At 36.0% G+C, this 21,842-nt stretch overlaps 1 protein-coding gene and 1 long non-coding RNA gene across 27 annotated transcripts in view; one reads left to right on the forward strand and one right to left on the reverse strand.

Annotated features, from left to right (window-relative positions):
* cdc14ab (cell division cycle 14Ab) overlaps positions 1-21,842 on the reverse strand; it is a 75,350-nt gene that overhangs the window by 14,982 nt on the left and 38,526 nt on the right. For 23 of the 26 annotated variants that reach the window (XR_015521280.1, XR_015521282.1, XR_015521281.1 and 20 more), the window contains 7 exon segments: positions 16,467-16,529; positions 15,853-15,940; positions 14,421-14,651; positions 12,590-12,728; positions 11,858-12,011; positions 9,658-9,758; positions 5,022-5,069 (listed from right to left, as the gene is read on the reverse strand). Coding sequence is in view for 6 of the 26 variants with exons in the window: in XM_087303072.1 (XP_087159198.1) it covers positions 5,022-5,069; positions 9,658-9,758; positions 11,858-12,011; positions 12,590-12,728; positions 14,421-14,651; positions 15,853-15,940; positions 16,467-16,529 (824 nt within the window). In the remaining 20 variants the exon portion in view is untranslated. 26 annotated transcript variants of the gene reach the window in all.
* LOC147838481 (uncharacterized) lies at positions 1,332-8,521 on the forward strand. Its single transcript, XR_015521826.1, has 3 exons — positions 1,332-3,061; positions 3,324-5,465; positions 6,949-8,521. It is a non-coding gene; the product is annotated as an uncharacterized LOC147838481 (long non-coding RNA).

Genomic DNA, 21,842 nt, shown 5'->3' on the forward strand with positions numbered 1-21,842 from the left:
AAAGGATAGATTTTAAGATTCTTTTATTAGTTTATAAAGCACTACACAATATGACACCTTCCTACATTTCCGACTGTTTAACAAAATATAATCCAAACCGTTTGCTACGCTCTTCTAGTGCTGGACTTTTAGAATTTTATCCTGTCAACCTGATGCGATCTGGCGGCACTTCTTTTAGCCATTATGCTCCAAAAATTTGGAACTGTCTCCCCCTTGAAGTGAAAGAATCCCCGAGTATTCATGTTTTTAAAAAGCGTGTTAAGACACATCTTTTTAAAATTGCGTATGATTAAACAAGTTTGTAAGGTGTACGCATTTTATCTATTTTGTTGTAGGTTTATGTATGTAATGTATGGTGTGTGCCTGCATATGTAAGGACTATTGTGTGTGTGATCATGAGGATATATACTTACATTTTGTGTACATGAATGCTTTTATTTCAGTATATGTGATAAGTTTTTGTGGTCTATTTTAATGCTTTTGTTGTTGTTTGTGAGGCACTTTGAGTTGTATGTATGTTGGAAAAGTGCTATACAAATAAAGTTTATTATTACTATTATTATCATTATTATTATTATTATTATTAAAACCTGCACACAAGCCTAGTATGATATCTGATCTATTTGTTAGAAAAATCTCAGTCAGTATTTCAAGGAATTGAATGGATTTGAAGTAAAAAGAAAACTAAAGTAGGTTCTAGACATTGCACTGAATAAACAAGATCTTGTCCTAATAGCCCAGATATCATCAGATTCCCCAAAAGAATGGCTTCAAGAAAAATCCTCAGCTTTCACTTCACATTCCTGAGCACATTTTTAACAGGGCTTCTTGTTCTTGCCAAACACGTCTGCCAGAAATAAAACGATTTCGAAGAAGGTTAAATCGGGATATCACTTCTGCTAGACACAAAAAGAGATGTGGAGATTTAAATAGGCTTTTACAGGAGAAGAAAAAGGGATTAAGAAAAAAGGAAATGCAAAAACAAAGGTCCAAGCATGTCAAGAAAACATGCTCAGATGAATCACAGGTTCAAATCATCTTCCAATTACATTTGACCAAAACAAATTCCTGAGCGCATACTTCTCCTTCATATATTGTTTGTTTCTTGAGTAGTCAAGATGTAGTATAACTAGTAAAATATCATGTACAGTCATCATGGCAAAGACAAAAGAAATTAGATATTTAAATAGGTTATATATATATATATATATATATATATATATATATATATATATATATATATATATATATATATATATATATATATATATATATATATATATATATATATATATATATATATATATATTTTTTTTTTTTTTTTTTTTTTTAAGAAATCTGTTAAACAGCCCTTGGGAAATATCTGAAAAAGTATTCAAATTTCACGGGAGGGCTAATGTTTTAGTCTTCAACTTTATATACATTTATGAACAGTATTGGCCACAACCTCAGGCCAGATCTTCGAGATGATCTGACTTTATGCTTTGCTTTCTAAAACTAATCCCACTTTCGTTTTTCAAACATGACCAAATCTAAGCAATAGATTAGACTTTCACTGAAGGTGTGAACATTAACACAGCATTGTAAAGGCTTAAGGCTAAAGGCTTATTACCCAAAATGCTAATACATCTTCACAATGTTCAATTAAGCAAGTAAAATGCTAATTCACACTATCATGATAGCAACGTGACAGAAATATGGTAGCAAAGTCCATAAAGCATAGTAACAATAATAAAGATGCTAGAAAACTGCTTATTTCTAATAACACGCAATGCTAATTAGTTCAAGCAATATTATGCTAGTGACGTTTTTGAGTTCTCTTAAATCAAACCTTTAAACTTAAAGCTCTTAATAAGTAATTTTAACTTTCAGGAACTTTACTCATCTAATGCTTTCCTCTTTACTATCGGTGTGGGAAAAGAGCCCATTTTCCTCTCTTTTTTCTTTCAGTTTTGATTCTGAAGTGCAAAGTTGGTAATCCTGCCACTAATCAGCGTCTCCCACACAGTTCCTCCTGTTCTTTCACCCACTTGAAAAACTCTGACTCAGGTTCATCTCAACGAAATAACAATGAAAAAAGTCAAACATGGAAGTTTTCAAATAAACAGCTAGCAGTGGCTTTTAAAGTATTAATCAGTTGGTTACATAAAATACATTAATATTTTATCTGCTAATAGTTCAGGAGCTCAGGTTTTCATGCCAATAACATTTTTATATAGTGTACTCAACCTAATATACATGCTACTTATCTATTCATTTTAAATCAGTAAAAGTAGAATTATATCTATAAGTTCTTTACAGTAATACATCTATACAACACATTTGATATATTATTTACATATATTATTTATAAAACATATTTTGGTATAGTGGTTGTCAAATAAATCATTTGTAATGCACACAATGTGTTTGCTTATTTTAATCTGTCCAAATTAAATTACTTTTAATGGGGGGTTCCTTTATTTACTTGTGTGCGCAAGTGTACACGTATACGTATACAGAAAGGGGCAACATTCTGCTATCCCTCGTGAAGCTAATATGAAAGTAACGGAAACTGTAATTCATCGAAATTTAACTAGGCCTGTCTCCATAATGAAGCACATTTCTATTGAGCCCAATGTTAAAATGGCCAATTTTACGAAAGTGTTTACAGCCTGGTACAAAAACACTATTTTGATGTATATAGCTAATATTACCCCTAATGACAACTGTGAGTGTTTTTTTGTTGTTGTTTTTTTAAAGATTTTTTTGTTTGCTTGTTTAAGATTTTTATTTTTTTTTTATAACTTATCTGTTTCGTTTTTATCAAGTTATATTTAGTCAGCATAGGGCGGGCCATTGAGTGACAGCTAGGTCTCGCTGCTCTCGGTCTCATCACCTCAGCTGATTCCGGCTGATTAGCTGCTGAAATCGGCATATTCATCGTATTTTTGTGTTGCTTTGTGGCTTTACAGAGTCAGAGCCTTTTCAAATTATTTCTTACAATTATCAGATAATGTGGCATGCTATGGGCACTTTATTGTCCTCACAAACCATTCAATTTGCTCTATTTCCCAGGTGAGTGAAATTATATACCATATCTATAAATGTTTTAGTACAATTATATAAGATCATTTATCAATTTCTTTAGGCCTGTAAAGCACTCCAGAATCTAACAGATTGATTAACTGTAGGCTATAAAAGTCATCTGAAATACTGTCATACAGTGTTATGCCTGGATTTCATAAATAGCCTTGCATTCACTAACACAGACTATATTTTAAGTGTTTGATAGTAATTCACATTTTTCTCCTGTAGAAAAACGTCTTAAGAATAATGCTTAGTGGCTCAATGTCTAACAACAGTGTTTTTAAAAGTCTAAACACTTTATTGATATAGTATACAACCAAGCACATGTAGTCAGAGCACAATTAAGTCACAGGTAATCAAAATATTAAGTGCATCTCCCAAAGAAAAGCCTTTCTACGAAAAATGCTAGCAGGTATCTGCAGCTCCGCTACTTTGCCCTTATTTGGTTACTCGGGGTCGGTGCAATGACACGTAAAACAAAATGGCAATGATTTGGTCACGCCCACTTGCAGCTTCATCTGCACTCTTCAGAAACCTATGGGTGACGTCATGAATACTACGTCCATATCTTTTACAGTCTATGGTATACACACACAAACATATACATACACATTGTAGTATTCATCGCTACACATCTATTCAGCCTATTAATTTAAAGTCTGATAATCCGTATTTAAATTTTCATCATTAAATTATATTAGTAATGACTGCATTTCAACATGTATTGCAATAGGCCTAAACAATATATAATTTGAGCATCGATATCGCAATGTGCGTCTCCACAATAACTTAGATTTTTGCTCTACCGTTTGTTATATGCTTGTAATGTATTACATGTTATACATTTGCATATAACTCCAGTTAATCTCAATTAATTTTCTTAATATAGCTAATTCAAATGATCTGGTGAAATGATATTCATATCTCAATATGCATGGCAGTAATAGAAAAAATATCGCAATGTCATATTTTTCCAACATCGTGCAGCCCTTTATTACATTATAATACACTAATGCAGGGGTGTCAAACTCAATTCCTGGAGGGTCGAAGCCCTGCACAGTTTAGCTCCAACCCTGCTCCAACACACTTACCTGTAGGTTTCAAACAAGCCTGAAGGACTCAATTAGTTTGATCAGGTGCGCTTAATTAGGGTTGGAACTCAACTGTGCAGAGCTGCGGCCCTTTTGGAACTGAGTTTGACACCTGTGCACTAATGCATCCAAAACACTTAGAAATATGATTAACAGTTATTACTTTCAATCACCAATTCATACATTTAAACACTCTGTATTATTTATTTACACAGCATCCATGTATAAAATGATGATATTATTATCTAATCAATTGCTACTCTCTTCTCTAACAGTCAGACGCAAAAACAAACAAATCTGCCAAGAGCTCGTCCTTCACTCTCATGCGGACAGGAAGAGGGGGAGGAGGAGGGCCGGTTGCATCCGAGTGGCCTCTTCAGCTCTTCAGAACAATATTAATTAAGGGCCGCGTACTCTTCTCAAAGGAGTGTTTCATTTACATCTGGGTTAAACGTGCTAAAACGGGCCCTGTTCAAATTATTGACGACATCACCGTGCACATAATGATGCGGCAACTTGTTCTCATCGAACAGTACTTGAACATCTCGTTTTATTAGTGTTATGCACAGAGTACTGGAAATTAAGATACGCCAGGGTACAATTTGTCTTTAAAAGGCATAGACTAAAGAACAGAATGTTTTAATAAAGAGGTAAAACAGCAAGTGTACTGCCAACAGCTTTCCCAAATCATTTATAGTCAGCAGTTATGATGATTTTAAACTGCTTTCATACACCAAAGACAAGCCACATAACCATGTTCTCTCCTAAGCAGGTGGATGCATCAGACTTTTAAGGCTTTTGTATGTTAATGACCTCTGGCCTTCAAAGAAAACAAAATGCAAGCTTGAAATAAAACATTACCTAAGAGGCTGAGATGGAGACCTAGTGTGCACCTTCACGTCCTCGACTCTGTTGGAAAAACATTGAGATGACACTGGGTTCAAGCACACACCACATGGTTACATAAACTGCAGTTGAAAAAGGAAGTGAATTCATTGCTTAGGTTCGAGAATGAATGCACACTACATACCGCATTTATTTTTAATTAACAGGCAGCATTTGTGTTGTGTTTTGAAGTGCATTGCAGTGCTTCCCACAGGTTTGAAATATACTTGGGGTGGTAGCCGGATTGAAACACACCATTTACCCACATGACAGAAAGAGTTAATTACATGCGAGAAACAAAACAATTACATTTTTAACAATAATTTTGTTTATTATGACACTGTCATACCACCCGATTACAATGTTATCACTCAACTGAATAAGTGTTATCAGTGGTTATTAGCTGTTAGATATGGGCCAGTAGGGGCCTTCTGCGCCTACTAGTAGGCTAAGAAGGCTGTTATCAATCCATATATTTAATCAGGTTTACTATTAAAGAAGACTTCAGATCCAGATCTGTTTTTAAATTACTATGATGGTTGGGTTTAAGGTTGGGGTAGGCGTTAATAAAATACAATTAATAGGACATTTTATAAATAATATAAATAATTTTTAAATAAATACAATTATAAGCCTGATTTATACTCCCCCTTGGTGCCGCATCACGCACATCTGCTGACTGCGTGCAAAATGAACAGGGTTTGTATACTTGCCGTGTTCGCCGTTGTGATATTCTTTAAAACGACAGGGAACGGTCAAAAGAAACTGACCGTGAAGTCAGACAGATAAACAGAGAAGAAGGAAGTTTCCGAAAGTATGTCATATCTTTAGTATTGTTCAAGATTTTTTAACTATTTTTTTTTTTATATAAATTAATTTAATTATAAAAAATGTATAACCATTCAAGTTTTTTTTTTTTAAACCAAACTTTAATGCATTACTTGCTTTTGTTCATATTTCGGACAGTTCTACCTAATAAAACTTAATAACATAATAATGACAACAGAACATGGGTTGCTCTACAAATATATTATAGAAAGAATAAACCATCATCACAAATAATGTAAAAAAAAAAACAGGGCATCAGTATGTTGTAAACCGATAGGTTGAAATATTCTTTTTCAGGTGCAAATAAATAATTTGATCCTTAATTATAGTTTTGTAACTATTAAATTATTTTCAATTCAAAATGAATGGTGAAAAAACATTTTCGTAATTAAATAATCTATTTTGGCTTTATCCCTCAGGTTTTTCCAAACATTTACAAAAACTTTCCTCCTTTCCCACTGCTATTGCAATTTCTAGCCAAGAATTATTGATCATCTGGTTATCTTTATGAGCAAGCAAACAAGCAAACCAGTGGACGTGTCGAGAATAAACCAGGCTTGAGAAGCAGAAGGCCCCTACTGGCCAATATACATCAGCTGATAACCACTGATTACACACATTCAATCTAGTGATAACAATCGAATCGTTTCTTTTAAATAGGTAAAAAAAAAAATGAATTATTTCTCTTACTTTTATGCTATTCAGGAGCCATGTGCACCCACTGACAGGTAAAACAAGCCTCTCTCGCTCTCTCTCAAGTTCAAAGCAAATGAATGCCAAAGCATTTTAGATATGTAAAATATATAATATATTGCATCATCAAATTAATCAAATATACAGCAAATGAAAAATAAATTCACAGAAAAAAAGAATAAAAAGACGATATATAAAAAAGTATACAAGTTAAAACATGTAGATTGTTAAAATAGGGCAAATGCGTTGATTAACCATTACTAATGGTGTACATACATTTTGCTCTCAGTTTAGACCTGTCATTTTAACCTCTCTGAGTAAATAGTAAAGTTTTTTCAGTTGTTTCGAATAAAGAATGAATGATTAGTCAATCAGCTGTCAGCGAAAGTAGGCCTAAAAGAAAACGGTCATGCAAAAATGCATACGATTAACAATACATTTGAAGAGCGAATGCAAAACCTGAATCCCGGACATTTTAGGAAATTTAGAAACCCCGGCCCAAAAAGGCGTGTCTCTGTGGGTCTGCACAGCATGTGAGACTGTCTGTGGGAGTGTTGATGGTTTTGCTCCTATCAAACAGTTAATCCAATTTTATGATTCAATCGGTATTTTCAAATAAGGCTGATCTCCTGAAGCGATCGCAGTTGTTTTAAATTAGATAAAATACCCAGGAAATCGTAGAGATGAGAGTGAATTAGCAAGAGAACAGATTGCAAGAGGCACTGTGATGTTCTAAGCTTTACATTTGTTAGGTTAGATAAATAGCACAGTAAAGATATCTCAAATGGACATCCCTGTCTCTCTCCTTGAGCGATCGAGTTGCTGTGAGGTTGTTCAGAGCACAGAAGCTTCCGTCAGAGACATGCTAGTTGGAGAGCAAAATACTAAAAACGGCCTTACATTTATTTAGGCATTTTTACATATACAATGCATCCTGTAAGCATCAGTGGGTTACTTTTTCCACATTTTTTGCTGTTACAGCCTTATTCTAAAATCAATTAATTAATTTATTTCCTCAATTCTACACACAATATGCCATAATGACAATGTTCTTGAGTGGCCCAGCCAGAGCCCAGACCTAAATCCTATTAAACATCTCTGGAGTCATCTGAAAATGGCTGTACATCGTCGATTCCCATCCAACCTGATAGAGCTTGAGAGGTACTGCAAAGAGGAATGGGCAAAAATTCCCAAAGACAGGTGTGCCAAGCTTGTGGCCCCATATTCAAAAAGACTTGAGGCTGTAAATGCTGCCAAATGTGCATCAGCAAAGTATTGAGCGAAGGCTGTGAATACTTCTATACATGTGATTTTTCAGGTTTTTAATTTTGAATAAATTTGCAACAATTTCAAAAATCTCTTTTCACATTGTCATTATGGGATATTGTGTGTAGAATTGAGGAAATAAGTGAATTTAATCCATTTTGGAATAAAACTGTAACAAAAAATGTAGAAAAAAAAGAAATGCTATGAATACTTTCCAGATGCACTGTATAAAAACTAAAAGTTCTGTGTTTTTGACTGTTACATCTAGTCTTTTCTGTAAAGCTGTTTCTGGCAATGACATGTCAGCACAATACAGTTATAAGAGATGTGTTTAAGAGATTTTATGCAACATTATGGAGCGAAAATCCTGACCAGAGCATCCCTAGTAAAAGAATAATAATAATAGTGAAAAAAAATGTCACTACATATGCGGCCCCGACAAAGTAAAGTCTATGTGTGGGAAGCACTGCATTAGTATGCTGGTTTACAAATGCAAAGTGCAGTATTTATACACACTGAAACTGAACCAAATGCCTTTTTGTTTAAAGTTTTAACTTTTTTTTGTAGTTACAGCAGTTTTGGCACTCTAAAATGATCCCAAACTGAAGCAGGACTCTTTGTCCAGGTCAATTTTGACAAAATGTGTAGTCACTGCACTGTGCCTTTGTAGGGCTGTATGGATATTGTGCATTTTAAGTATGCACGTATCAAATACTCCGATTATCTACAACATTCGCTAAACTTATTTTTATTAGCAAAAATAGATCATACTTATGCTAATCGTAAACAAAAAAACAGTGCATAATATGCATAATATACTTATAAATGTGCTCAATTTCAAGCCAAACATTCAAACTAAACTTAATATAGCCTAAGACGATTAATTAGCATGCACTTTAAATCTTACAATTATTAAATCAATATGCAAACTGCACAATTTTGTACACAGCAGGCTGTACATTATATAGATGCAATCAACAAACGCTCAAACTAAATCACATTTTTAAAGAATTTTAGCATTTTTACAGAAACAGTGCACAGTACAGATACATACAATACGCTTTATGCTAGCGTTCTATTCAAACCAAGCCTTTAAAAAATATCAGTGTGCATACTGTTCACAAAAACTGTACATAATATTCATAACGCATTGTGTAGTAAGAAAGAGTAACATGCTAGGCCTTAATTTCAAAGCAAGATTAATTTTGAAAGAAAGTTAGTATGCCGTGTACAATGTATAACAAAGCAGTATTGCTAGCGCTGCATTTCACATTCAAGCCTGTTAAAAAAAAAAAAAGCATCTAAAAGCAGCATGTACCCATCCTGAGGTACATCTCTCTGAAACGACAAGAGCGCCATGTTACTATGCCAACCAGCTAGTACATCAGCGCTCTTACCAGCGCAGGGTTTCTTTTGTATTTATTTTCGCTCTGTGTCTTGCATTTAAGAGTGGACTGGAAACACTAACCATGGCCTGTCGTCATTTAGCTCTTCACGGAGCTAAAAGCTAATGGAAGTTGAAAGAGTCGTGATAAAAGGCCCCCCATTCACGAGCGGAAGAAACGAGTGTCATTTATGTAATGTGACTCATTACTCTGCGTATATGGAGACCTGAATAGATGATGTGATACTGGTCTTACACCAGCATTGCTTTTTATGTCCAGGTTGAGATTTGGGCTTTAAATAGCGTGTTACATCACCAAAGTCCTCAAAACGCCATTTATAAAGATGATTTGGATTATCAGGGCTGCCAGAGGGGGCGCTATTGTAAGATGACGAGTGTTCAAATTATTCATTCGTATAAAACAAAAGAATGGCGTCTTACCTTATGGCTCCAGTGGTCGCAGACCTCGGCTGCCGTCGGCCCTTTAAGGCACGCAGTTTGTCTCCTTGCGTCATACCGAGATCGTTCTCAGCATAATCATTCTGTCAAAAGTTAGAGGACATGTAAATGCATCGAGTGATCGCAGTGACCCACAGTGCCTGCTTTCCATGTAGTCATGCATTTATCGTTTTGCACGTTGTTTGTGCTGCTCTGTAATAACACTTCCGAAATGCTAGCTGGCAGAAGGTTTTTATGTTTCTCTGTGTTTTTTCTTCGTGGGTGTTTTGTTTTTTCTGAAATGCGACTGCGTGAAAGCTGGAGCATATGCTTGACGCAGAAGTATAAATCAGCCTTTAACGTTTATATAGCGATTTTAACCCTCTCAACATGTTTCAACACTTGACACTAAAAACAAAAGTATTCATTAAATTATCCAAGTAGTAAAATACCGATATTAAAGAAGTAGTTCACCCCAACAATAAAATTACCCCAAATTTACTCAAGCCATCAGTGTATGACTTTGTGTTAGACAAACAGTTGGAGAAGTTTTAAATTTTATCCTGGTTCTTCCATTCTGTATGAAAGCGTTAGAAGGTGATTTTTGTTTTGAAGTTTCTAAGTGTCAAATCTTATGAAGACAATCGATGTGTTTATCTACTAAAAATATTTATAATTTTTAATTATAAAATTCCGAATCACTGTCTTCAGGTGGTGGTTGAATGCACATTATGTGCAACTGACGTATACGGCATATGATGCAATATTGTAAGATGCATTTGTTGCGAAATTTCCAGGATTAAATACATCTCGTGAAACACAGTTCATTTATAACAAAAGAACATACAGTAAACGATGAATAAGAAAACTATTTGACTTGGTGTTACTGTACATGTCATACAGTATATAACAAAGTGTTAACCCATCTTACGTCAACCCTCATGTCTAACGCTGATTTAGCCACCACTGGAGCTTAGTGATTAGACTTAAGAATTTAACAGTAGCTATGTTTCCATTAAAAAATGCGAATTAACTTCATGCGCAAAACTGGAATTTCGCATACAAGTCGTGCGAACAAAGCAGCATTTCCATCAAAGTCGTCAAAGAGAACCAAAATCGTCACTTTCTGATTGACTGGTGCCAAATAACAGAAGTAAAAATGGAATTTGCTGTGAAGGAGAAGCTGCGTGAATCTTTTCTTTATTTAATAAATGACTTGAACCTCAGAAGACAGTATGCCGACAAGTCAGACACGTAGCACAGACACTCTTGACAGTTCTTAATAACACTAATACTGAAACGGTTAAGGTATTTTAGAATGATCAAAACAACATTTCATGTTTTACAATGTGCTCAACTGCTGATTTGTCCATTCACACACATTTTCATCATCACTTTTTATTAAAACAAAACCACATAGGTTTTTTAATGCGCATGCTGGAATTTGTTTATCCTACTTAGGTATGCGCATACGTTTATGCACATTTTCAAAACTTATGCCATCGTAGCATTTCCTTTAACCAATTTTTTATGCGCATATACAAAATGCACATAAAAATAAGTGAGTGAAAACGTAGCAAACGTTAAATATTTCTGTTCCACAAAAAACACAGGTTTACTTCAGAAGACATGAGCTAACCCCTTGGCAGTGTGAGGGTTAGTTTAATGAATGACTTATGCACTTTTGGAAGCTTCAAAATAAAAGCCACCATCCAACACCATTATACATCATAGAAGAGAATGGATTACATTTCAAACTACCCTGACTGTGTAAGTCTGAAAGAAGAAAGTCACACAAACCTACGATGGCTTTAAGTTCAATTATGGGATAACGTTCATTTTTGGATGAACTAATCCTTCAAATTCAGAACGATATAGCAAAAGGCATGAAGTATTTTCTTAACTATTTGAATGATATCAGATTAACCAATATATTTTATGATACTTTACATGGTTTCCACAATACTAGATATCAAACAAATATGCTATAGCAGCTGATCATTTAATAGCTAACATGAATACAATTTAAATATTTTTTAAAATTTGAATTTAACACTGTGAAATGAGCTTAAATGGCTAAAATATTATATAAAATAAAAATTAAATAAATGCCATATAACTCTGCAATTAATAATCCCCAATATAAATCACTTTTTATTATATATAAAAAATAAATGAATTGAAATGTCCCTGTAGGCCTCACCTCCTCCATCCGGTCCAAGCTGTGGGATTTCAAGATGGAGGTGCTGATGGAGAGGTTGTCCATACTGGAGATAAGCTGAGGCACTGATCTGTCCTGATTCTGCCTCTGCTTGGACCGTAGACTATCACCATGAGCCCAGAGACTGGCCTGCTTCCTGTACAGGTACAAAAAACAACAATTCCCCATCAATGTCCTGAGGATATGGTGTTTCGGACAAACAATTCAGCTGTATGGGAAGAAATCTGCGCTCGGACTGAACTGTCCACTTAATGCCAGATAACAGGCACATTGTGCTCAGCAAGCAGAAACAGAATCTCACACGTCTCACAATGGCCTAAGGAGGAAAATATGCCTGAAGATAACATTCATCTATCCCGTGGTGGGCATTCAAAAATCACATTGCGGCATCACGTCAGCACAAAAAAACACACTCGAGAGATTAGCTTGAACTGACCTTCGCATGACCAGTGCTCTGTTTTAACTCACACATGACAATGAACCGCAATCTGCCTATATGCTGCACGAAATTGATAGTCAAAAGCCAAATCAAACTTGCAAGCCTGAATTGGATGACTCAGGCAAAACATGTGTTGACCTTCTAGATCCGCGCTCTTGAAAACCGCTCTCCCAATATACCAAAGTTAGAGCACTTGTCTGCGTTATGTAAAAGTAACACACAATAGAGAAAAAGAAGGTATTGAGCGGCTCAAAGTGGTGCATTGTGGGACTTACTCTTCTAAATAATGCTGCTGGGGTCCAATAATAGAGCCAGGTCTGCAGATGCGGATCCAAGCGATGGCTTCGGCAGATGTGAAACGGTAGTGCTTCATCAGGTAGCAGCCAATTAGAGTGCCCGTCCGGCCTAAACCCGCTGTGATTGGTCGAAAAAAAGTTACACAAATACACAATGCTAATTAGATGCTTGAACATGGTCAAAATCAGGGGTGCCCAATTCAGTTCCTGGAGATCTACCTTCCTGCAGAGTTCATCTGATTCAACACACCTGTCTGTAATTACCAAGTGCCCCTTCAGATCCTAATTAAGCTGCGGTCACAATGCACTTTTTTCCCCATAGACTTTCTTTATTCGCACGTGAATGCGTCAGACCGTAAATGCAAGGTTGTACATCAAATTTCATAGTTCGCTATATTGCAACGTTCAAGCTTGGTGAACTCTGACCTGTGAAATCGCATCACTTGAGTGCATGAGACCAATCGAGGATCAAAACATGACCTCTCTGGACAGAAATTTAAAATATAGAGCAATCGCTCGTTTTTTTGAATGTCTACTTATCTAGTTTATTGCCCCTTTCCACAGCGCTGCACGACAGAATTTTGCAAGCTTAAACTCTAGTGTGACCGCAGCTTCAGTCAGTTTAGTTGTGCTTGATCAGGGTTGGAGCTTAGCTCTGCAGAAAAGTAGATCTCCAAGAACAGGGATGGGCAGCCCTGGTCTTAAACATTTTAAGCTTGTCCCTTTTTTTTACCAATTTGGTCACTTTACACCAGAAAATATTTTGAGTGGACAAACTTAAATATTAGTATAAAATTGAATTGCGTTTCCATCCTACAACATGCAGAGAACACTAAATACAGGTGTAAACTGGGTCTGAACAGGTTTAAGCTTGTCCTTTTTGAATGCTTTAGTCACTTTAGACCCGAAAAATAACATGTGCTTTCCTTAATCTTATTGCACACCTTAACATGGGTGTAAACTGGGTCTGAACTGGTCTTATTTAACTACTTCGACCTCATTTACACCTGGCATTAAGATGCTTTTTGATCAATCACAAGTAAACACTAAATCTAGGTGTAAACTGGGTCTGAACTGGTCTGATTTAACTACTTCGACCTCATTTACACCTGGTATTAGATGCTTTTTGTTCAATCTGTTCAATTTTTGGCCACAAGTGGTAACACTAAATCTAGCTGTAAACAGGGTCTGAACTAGTTTGGAAAAAATCCAGTTGACAACTTCGGCTTCATTTACACTTGGCATTAAGATGCCCTTTGCCAGATCATAAGTGGACATTGGTAAATACAGATACAAAGGAGGCATAAAATGATTTAAGCTTGTATAGTTTGAACCCTTCTAGAGGCTAAAAACACATTCATTATGATTACTTTTCAAAATGTATATGAATAGTACAGACCTATGGACAGTTTTAACATCACAGTTGCTATCCATATCCTTTTAATTTGCTTGGTAAACTTGTATCTCAAACGGAGCACTTCTGGTAAAGTGATGTAGAGCATGACAAAATAACAGTTTTAACAAATCTCAACACGTGGTCACAAGAATCACGACAGAGGAAACTGACTTTTTTTTAGCAAACCACTTGTGATTTGTTCACTGAAAATGCATGTAAATATCAGGTGGAAATAGGAACAAATGTATTTTAGAAGCTAATGTTTATAAATGACATTTACAAACCAAGTCTAATATCGAATGTAAAAAAAAAACAAAGCCATTTTGTTATTAATTATCCTCTTTTTGCGCAAAATAAGTAGGTCAACGAGGCGATGCTGTCATTTGCATGTCTTTGATTTAAGTGGCGTCTCACCTTTGCAGTGCACAGCCACCGCTCCGCTCGTGCTCTCGCAGATGTGCAGGAAGCGGCGGGTGATGATGTCACTGGGCGTGCTGCCATCCACAAAGAACAGGTCATAGTGGTCGAAACCGGCATCTGTAAAGCGCTTGGCATCGTAGATCTTCTTGTTGAGGCGAACTATGGTCGTGACGTTGTGTTTGCGGAAATACGGGAAATATGCCTCAGGCGCGTGTAGAGGGTAACCTATGGCACAAAGAAAGAAAGAAAAAAAAAAGGGGGGGGGGGTTAATTTTATTGCTTACACACTGAATAAATATGAATGTAAATTTAAATATGTATATTTAATTTAAATTACTAAATGTAAATAAATTTTTATAGACTTATTGAATGTATATCACCATTAATTTCTCATGAAGGTAAGGTTATCAATTTACACATTTAGAGTTATATTAAACAATGCATTTAATTATTATTTGAAAAGAACATGCACATATATTAGTATTAAACACCCTCTGTATAACCCATAATTAAGATTAAAATGGATCTTAGTATTAGATAGAATTAAAATTAATTTTAAAGGTCATTTTAGGTAAAAAAAAAAAAAAAAAAAAAACTTTTTTCTATTTTAAAGGAAACGTTCATCGATTTATAAATCATGAAATTGTAAATTTAAAATAACAAAAGTAACAGAACATTTGATAATGTATTTATGTACATCCATATATATATATATATATATATATATATATATACATACATACATACATACATACATACATACATACATACATATATATATATATATACATACATACATACACATACATTTTTAATTATATTTTAATAATTTTTTATTAATTACATTTTCCCTAAAATATATTTTATTTGCAAGAAGTTGCATTACAATTGTTGCAAGTACATTTCTCCTAACATTTAAGTGTGTGCAAAAATCTAAAAAGTTTTAAATCAAGAAGCATTTTCTAGACAAGCAAATCATATTGCCTTGTTTTAAGAAATAATATGACAAAATTATGTAAGTTTTTCCCTAAAACAAGCAAAATAATCTGCCAATGGGGTAAGCAAAATAATCTTGTGTTAAACGAAAAACAAGATAATTTTGCTTACCCCATAGGCAGATTATTTTGCTTATTTTATTGAAAACCTTACGTAATTTTGGCATATTATTTCTTAAAACAAAACAATATTTATGGCTTGTCTAAAAAATGCTTCGTGATTTAAGAACTTATATATATAAGAACTTATATACTTGGATATTTGCACAAGAAACCAGACAAAAAAAAAATCTAAGAAAAGCTTTTTTTTTTTTGCAGTGTGGGATGTAAGAATTACTAAAACAAGAGCGCCCTCTACTGTCACTCAAATGAAATGCATCAAATCATGACAGTACTTGCACTAAAAAAAAAGAAGCTGCAAGCAGTCTTACCGTTCTCTACTTTACTTTTGGGATGTGGCCCACTGAAAGCAAGAAGTTTGCCTGGGGTGATCCAGTTCAGATCTCCGTTCTCGACACGCTGAAAGAACAAGAGAACCCGCAGAAAAGGAGTGATGCAGGCATGAATAAAGTGTACAACGAGAACAAGCAGATTGAGTTTGTTTCATAATTGGTGAGCTGTGTTGTCCTGAACTGCAGGGTTGCAAGACTCGTAACCCCATCAAAGTGGAGGGCACTGCGGGTGACGGATTAGAACAAGCTGGAAAATTTACATAATGCTAACGGGCAAATCAATTGAATGCTCATTTGGCGTGAATCGTTCCAACAATTGTGTAAACACCCTAGATGTACAACTCTTATAGTGGATTACAAACACAGGTACGTAATGTATAATCACTTTGACTGTGTGCGATTTAAATCCACTTGATTCAGCCGAGACTGTCATTATGTTAAAATGTCTTTGGGTCAGACGGAATAAACATGATTATGTAACCGGCTTGAGGAGCAATGAATGTAATTCTGGGTAAAACATTGCCTGCTGGTTTGCCTAATGAGCGTGAGCAAGTCGCATTTCATAACGAAGGGGTGAAAAGGGGCATCATTACCTCATAATGTTCATATTCGTTAACATCGAAAGTCTCGAAGTTCAAAAATCCATGCTGCAGGGCCTGAAAAAAAAAAGTTTATTTACATTAGTCATATGCCAAAAAATTAAACAATCCGTAAGGTGGATTTCCCCTCAAAGGCCCCTAAAATTCCTTTTCACCACACTAAACATATGTACACATCCATCTGACATTGTTGAAGCAATTAGTCAGTCTAATGAGGCTGAAGCAGTCTGTCTGGTGCCTAATGAAAAGCAGCGGAGGAAGCAGATTAAGGAAAAAGGCCAACAAGTCGATAAGGCAGAGAAAAACAGCAATCAGAGACGAGTTTGAAATGTTAGGTTTCAACTGCTCCGAGTAGAAATGAACACATCTGACTATATCAAAAATACTTAAAGGTTTTTGATTTTGGTATAGTTTTGGGTTTGTGTTTACTCACTCCTTAATAACAACCTAACAACCATAGAAGTAGTGTTGATGTGTAGTAGTAGTAGTGTTGAGATGTTGTTGTAGTAGTAGTAGTAGTAGTAGTAGTAGTAGTAGTAGTAAAGCAGTAATGTTGTGGTGTAGTAGTAGTAGTAGTGTTGAGATGTTGTTGTAGTAGTAGTAGTAGTAGTAGTAGTAGTAGTAAAGCAGTAGTGTTGAGGTGTAGTAGTAGTAGTGGTAATAGTAGTAGTAGTATTGAGGTGTAGTAGTAGAGCAGTAGTGTTGAGGTGTTGTAGTAGGGGTAGTTGAGCAGTAGAATTGAGGTGTATTAGTAGTAGTTGAGCAGTAGTATTGAGGTGTATTAGTAGTAGTTGAGCAGTAGTATTGAGGTGTGGTAATAGTAGTAGAAGTAGTAGTAGCTGAGCAATAGTGTTGAAGTGTAGTAATAGTAGTAGTAGTAGTAGTTGAGCAGTAGTATTGAGGTATATTAGTAGTAGTAGCTGAGCAATATTGTTGAAGTGTAGTAGTAGTAGTAGTAGTAGTAGTAGTAGTAGTAGTAGTAGTAGTAGGAGTTGTTGAGCAGTAGTGTTGAGGTGCAGTAGTAGTCGTAGTAGAGCAGAGGTGTTGATGAGTACCGTGAACCAAAACATTACGTCTTTTATCTTTCATCAATTGGCAAACAAAACCAATCCATACAAGCATGGACCCTAAAGGTGTCATGTAGGATCTTAAAGACTTTAATATGCTTTTTGGTGAAGCACATTCTTGGTCCAGGGTCCACTGTCCTACTAACAGTGATGTGGACAGAACTTCAATTTTGTCTTCTGCATTTGACCCAAGTTAGTGGGAAGTAGAGGAGCAATTGTGGGTGTAGTGCCTGTTAGATTAGTGCACTGTTAGCTTACTCCACCACCTACTGAAGGTGACTTGACATGACCTTTACTTTAGTCCCATATGCAAGTTAGTTGATTGGAAACACCAAGTACACACACACACCTGGAGAAGAGTGGAGCAATGGCGGTGACTGAAAAGGGCGAAGAGAGTGCTACTTGTTCACTCCCCCACCTACATTATTTTACTAAAAATGACATGACCCGCACTTTGGTCCAAGTTAACACATCCAAGTTAGTGGATCAGACATACTATGAGAAACCCCCCAGAGAAGCTGTAGAGCAGGGGTGGCCAATCCTGTTCTTGAAGATCTACCTTCCTGCAGAATTCAGCTCCAACCCTGATCAAACACAACTAAACCTGCGGTCACACTAGAGTTTATGTGTGCGATATTTGTCTTGTGGCGCTGCGAAAAGGTGCGCGATTAAACAAGCTTATTAGACATTTAAAATAGTGAGTGATTGCTCCATGTTTTAAATTTCTGCCCAGAGAGGTCATGATTTGATCCTCGATTGGTCTTACGCAGTCAAGTGATGCATTTTCGCTGGTCAGAGTTCACAAAGCTTGAACTTTGCACCGCAGCGACCTGCGAAACTTAATGCATGACTCAGCGTTTCCGGTCTGACGCATTTGCGTGCATATGAATGGAAGTCTATGGGAGGAAAAGCCCAGTGTGACCGCAGCTTAAGTCGGATCTGAAGGAGAACTTGGTAATTAAAGACAGGTGTGTTTGATCAGGGTTGCAGCTCAACTCTTCTGAGAAAGGTAGATCTACAGCAACATGATTGAGCACCCCTGGTGTAAAGCAACTAAGGATAAGGTGCCTCAAGGGAACCTCAGTCTTTGTTATTAATAGTCAAATAGAGTGTTGCAACTCGTGCTGGTAAAGAGAATTGACCACTGCAACCTATTGGTTACAAGACTCTCTTACCATTAGGATACAACTTCACCAGCTAATGCATGTAGGGAATGGCCAGACCCAGGGTTTCACATGTCTTTCACCAGGCTTGTTGTCAACCCACAGTGCATCCTGGTCCAAATGTACCTGGCCATGAGATGCTAAAGAAAATGGGCAACCTTCTTTAATCACTCTAAAGTTCTGAAGACTGCACATACATTGTAAGTTTTTTTTTTAAACAGGGGTTATTATAGGCAGTGTGATACATGTGACTTGTGCCAGAGGGGATAGCATTCCTTGCCTTGGTTGCTCGACATCCTGTCTCGAGACTTGTGGCTTGTTCCTTCCAGGACCACTTCACAAATTCTCACCACTGCTAACCAACCCACAAGCCTTGTCATTTGAGATGCTCCGACCCGTAATGTGGATCTTGCACGAGTTGCTTAGAACTTTATTTCTGCTTATCTCTCCTGTATTCAACACACCGATTACGAAAAGTGATTGTGTACTTGACATATAAGCTACACCGACCTAAGATGTGTACTTGTTAGGGGACCTCTGACAATATTAACCTCAAGCCAGGGTTTCGAAGGGGTTAACACAGTAAATTGGTACATTTTCTTTAGAACACATTTTGTAAGTCACAGACTCATTACTAATCCCATCCAAACATGAAACATGCTATCCCGAGTTGGATTGTTTCATCAAACCTAATCGGTGCTGATAGAGGGCACAGCAGGTGAGTGATTATCAAAAGCTGGCAAAGTTACATCACTCTAATGGAGCAATCAGTGGAGTGTGCTCAGGTATGAGCCTTTTGCAGCTCTCCAACACAAACAAGTCCAGCTGAAGTCCACACGTGCAGACACACAATAGGCGGCAGTGTCCGTTTCCCCCGTCTGGGTGTACTGACAGATGTGTGTGCATCCGATACAGCAGGCCGTCTAACTCTCAGCCGGTGGTTATGTAACTGTTCCTGGGCTGGTCAGGTTTAATCGAATGAGCCCAGCTTCCCTCCTCCCCTCCACTGCTGACTGGACGAAGAGCTTACCGAAGAAATCCTCTTGTGCTGTGTCAACGGACGGTGTGGATGAGTTGGACTTTAATTACTACCAGTATGGCCTGAATCTGAAGCCTGAACGGACTGGTAATTGCAGAGACTAGTGGCCTGGTAATCTATAAGCAACCCGTGTCCTCGGTTGTTACCCTTGACCCCTGAATGCTCCAGGAGGATTGTTGCTGTAGCAGTGTATTAAAAATTCACTTCATTCAGAAATGTGTGGATAAAAAAAAGCATCCTAAAGTAATGCCTAAACAGCTTTAATAGTTTTTGGTTACTTTGGCTCAAGTTTTTGTAAAAAAATATATATATTTAATCATTAATAATCAATAATAGTTACATAATATTGTAAGAATAGCACTTCTATTTAAAGTCCTTTAAACATGTATATAATATGCATGTATAGAGTGGCAACATAAACTGGTTGATAACTAAGTAGTATCACTAAAGGCTGATTTATACTTGTGCGTCAAACTTATGCTCCGGAGCAGCCTTCGCGCAGTAGCATAGCCCTCGCCGTGGCTGACAGTCAGCCAAATCTCCAAAAAAAATGCAACTACATATCATATTGATGCGTAGAGTAAGCTCTGTGATTGGTCGGCTTGGTAGCTGTGACCAGTGTGGGCAGGACCGAGAGCCACATGAACCCATTGGAGGAAGTGTTTACAAGTGGAAAATAAAAACCTACTGCCGGCTAGCGTTTTTAAAAGTGTTATTGCAGAGCAACCCAAACAGCACGCAGAAGTATAAATGCACGACTATGTATAGAAGTATAAATACAAGACAGGCATCGTGGATCACGTTGATCACTTGGCACAGAAGTATAAATCAGTCTTAAAGCTACCCTGGCTCTGATCTTTACTTTAACCCATGTAGTTACCTCATATAACCTAGTACTTTCTAAGAACACTGTAAAATAAAGTGAAATAATAAATAATAAAAAAATAAACTAAAATGAGAAAAATACATTGCAATAAAAATTACCAATTGCATAAAAGAGATATTTATTGTAATTTGCAACATATTTTTTTTACAATTACCAGATTGCTTTTGAAAATGTGCTTATTTTTTTGTATAAATGCAAGTTTATATCGTTCACAATGAAGCTTTTTACAGAAATTGCAACATTTTAGAGAAGACACAAACCATCTCAATGTGACTTAAAACTGCTAAATTATGAATCACACAATTTATATGACTTTTTCCTCTTAAACGTTAATCTCTCATGATGTTACACTCAATACTTATGTATAGTATAGTATACTTAAAATCAACAAGCTTTTATTTGCAGTATTTATTTAAGTTTAACACAATGTGACTTAACATGTGAAACATTATTTGTGAAAATGTCATTTTTGCACAAATATATTTATTATTATTAAAAGTATTAGCATTATTATTATTATTATTATTATTATTGGGATGCTTCGATTGATCAGCTGGAAATCGGTATGGCCCGATAATCCCCTTTTATGACTCAATCGGTACTTGCCAATCTGGCAGATCTCATGAACCGATAGCAGGCGTTTGTGTACAGCTTTACATGCAGAGAAAAAAAATGTGTTCTGTGTTTTTGACAACATTGCAAGTTTCAATGTTTCATTGAAGTTTCAAACTTCAATAAAAAAAAACATTAAAATATATATTCTTAAACTTGAATATTTCATAATATACCTTTATAGCCTCTAATATAGCCTCTAGTTGCATTATAAAGCTTAAAGCATCAGAATCGGTACTCAGTATCGGCCAATCCCTATGAAAAGTAATCGGTACAAATCTTGATCTGAGCATCCCTAATATATATATCCAAATATTGAGACATTGTAACCACTTTTCCACTATGCAGCAGAACTAGGAGTATTTTTGTTCTGTTGAACAAGGCATTTTGAAGAAAGCTGAAACCATTGAGTTCCATAGTATTTGTTTTTTTCTACTAGGAAAGTCAATGGTTACATATTCCCAACATTCTTCAAAATATCTTCTTTTGTGTTCAACAGAATAAAAACACTCAAACTGATCAAAAAAAAAAAACAAATACGAGCAACAAAGAATTTTCATTATTTGGGTGAACCCTCCCTTTAGCTTCCCGTTAAGATTCTGC

The sequence above is a fragment of the Danio rerio genome, chromosome 22 (assembly GCF_052040795.2).
Source record: "Danio rerio strain M-AB ecotype USA chromosome 22, GRCz13ab, whole genome shotgun sequence".
NCBI lineage: Eukaryota > Metazoa > Chordata > Actinopteri > Cypriniformes > Danionidae > Danio > Danio rerio.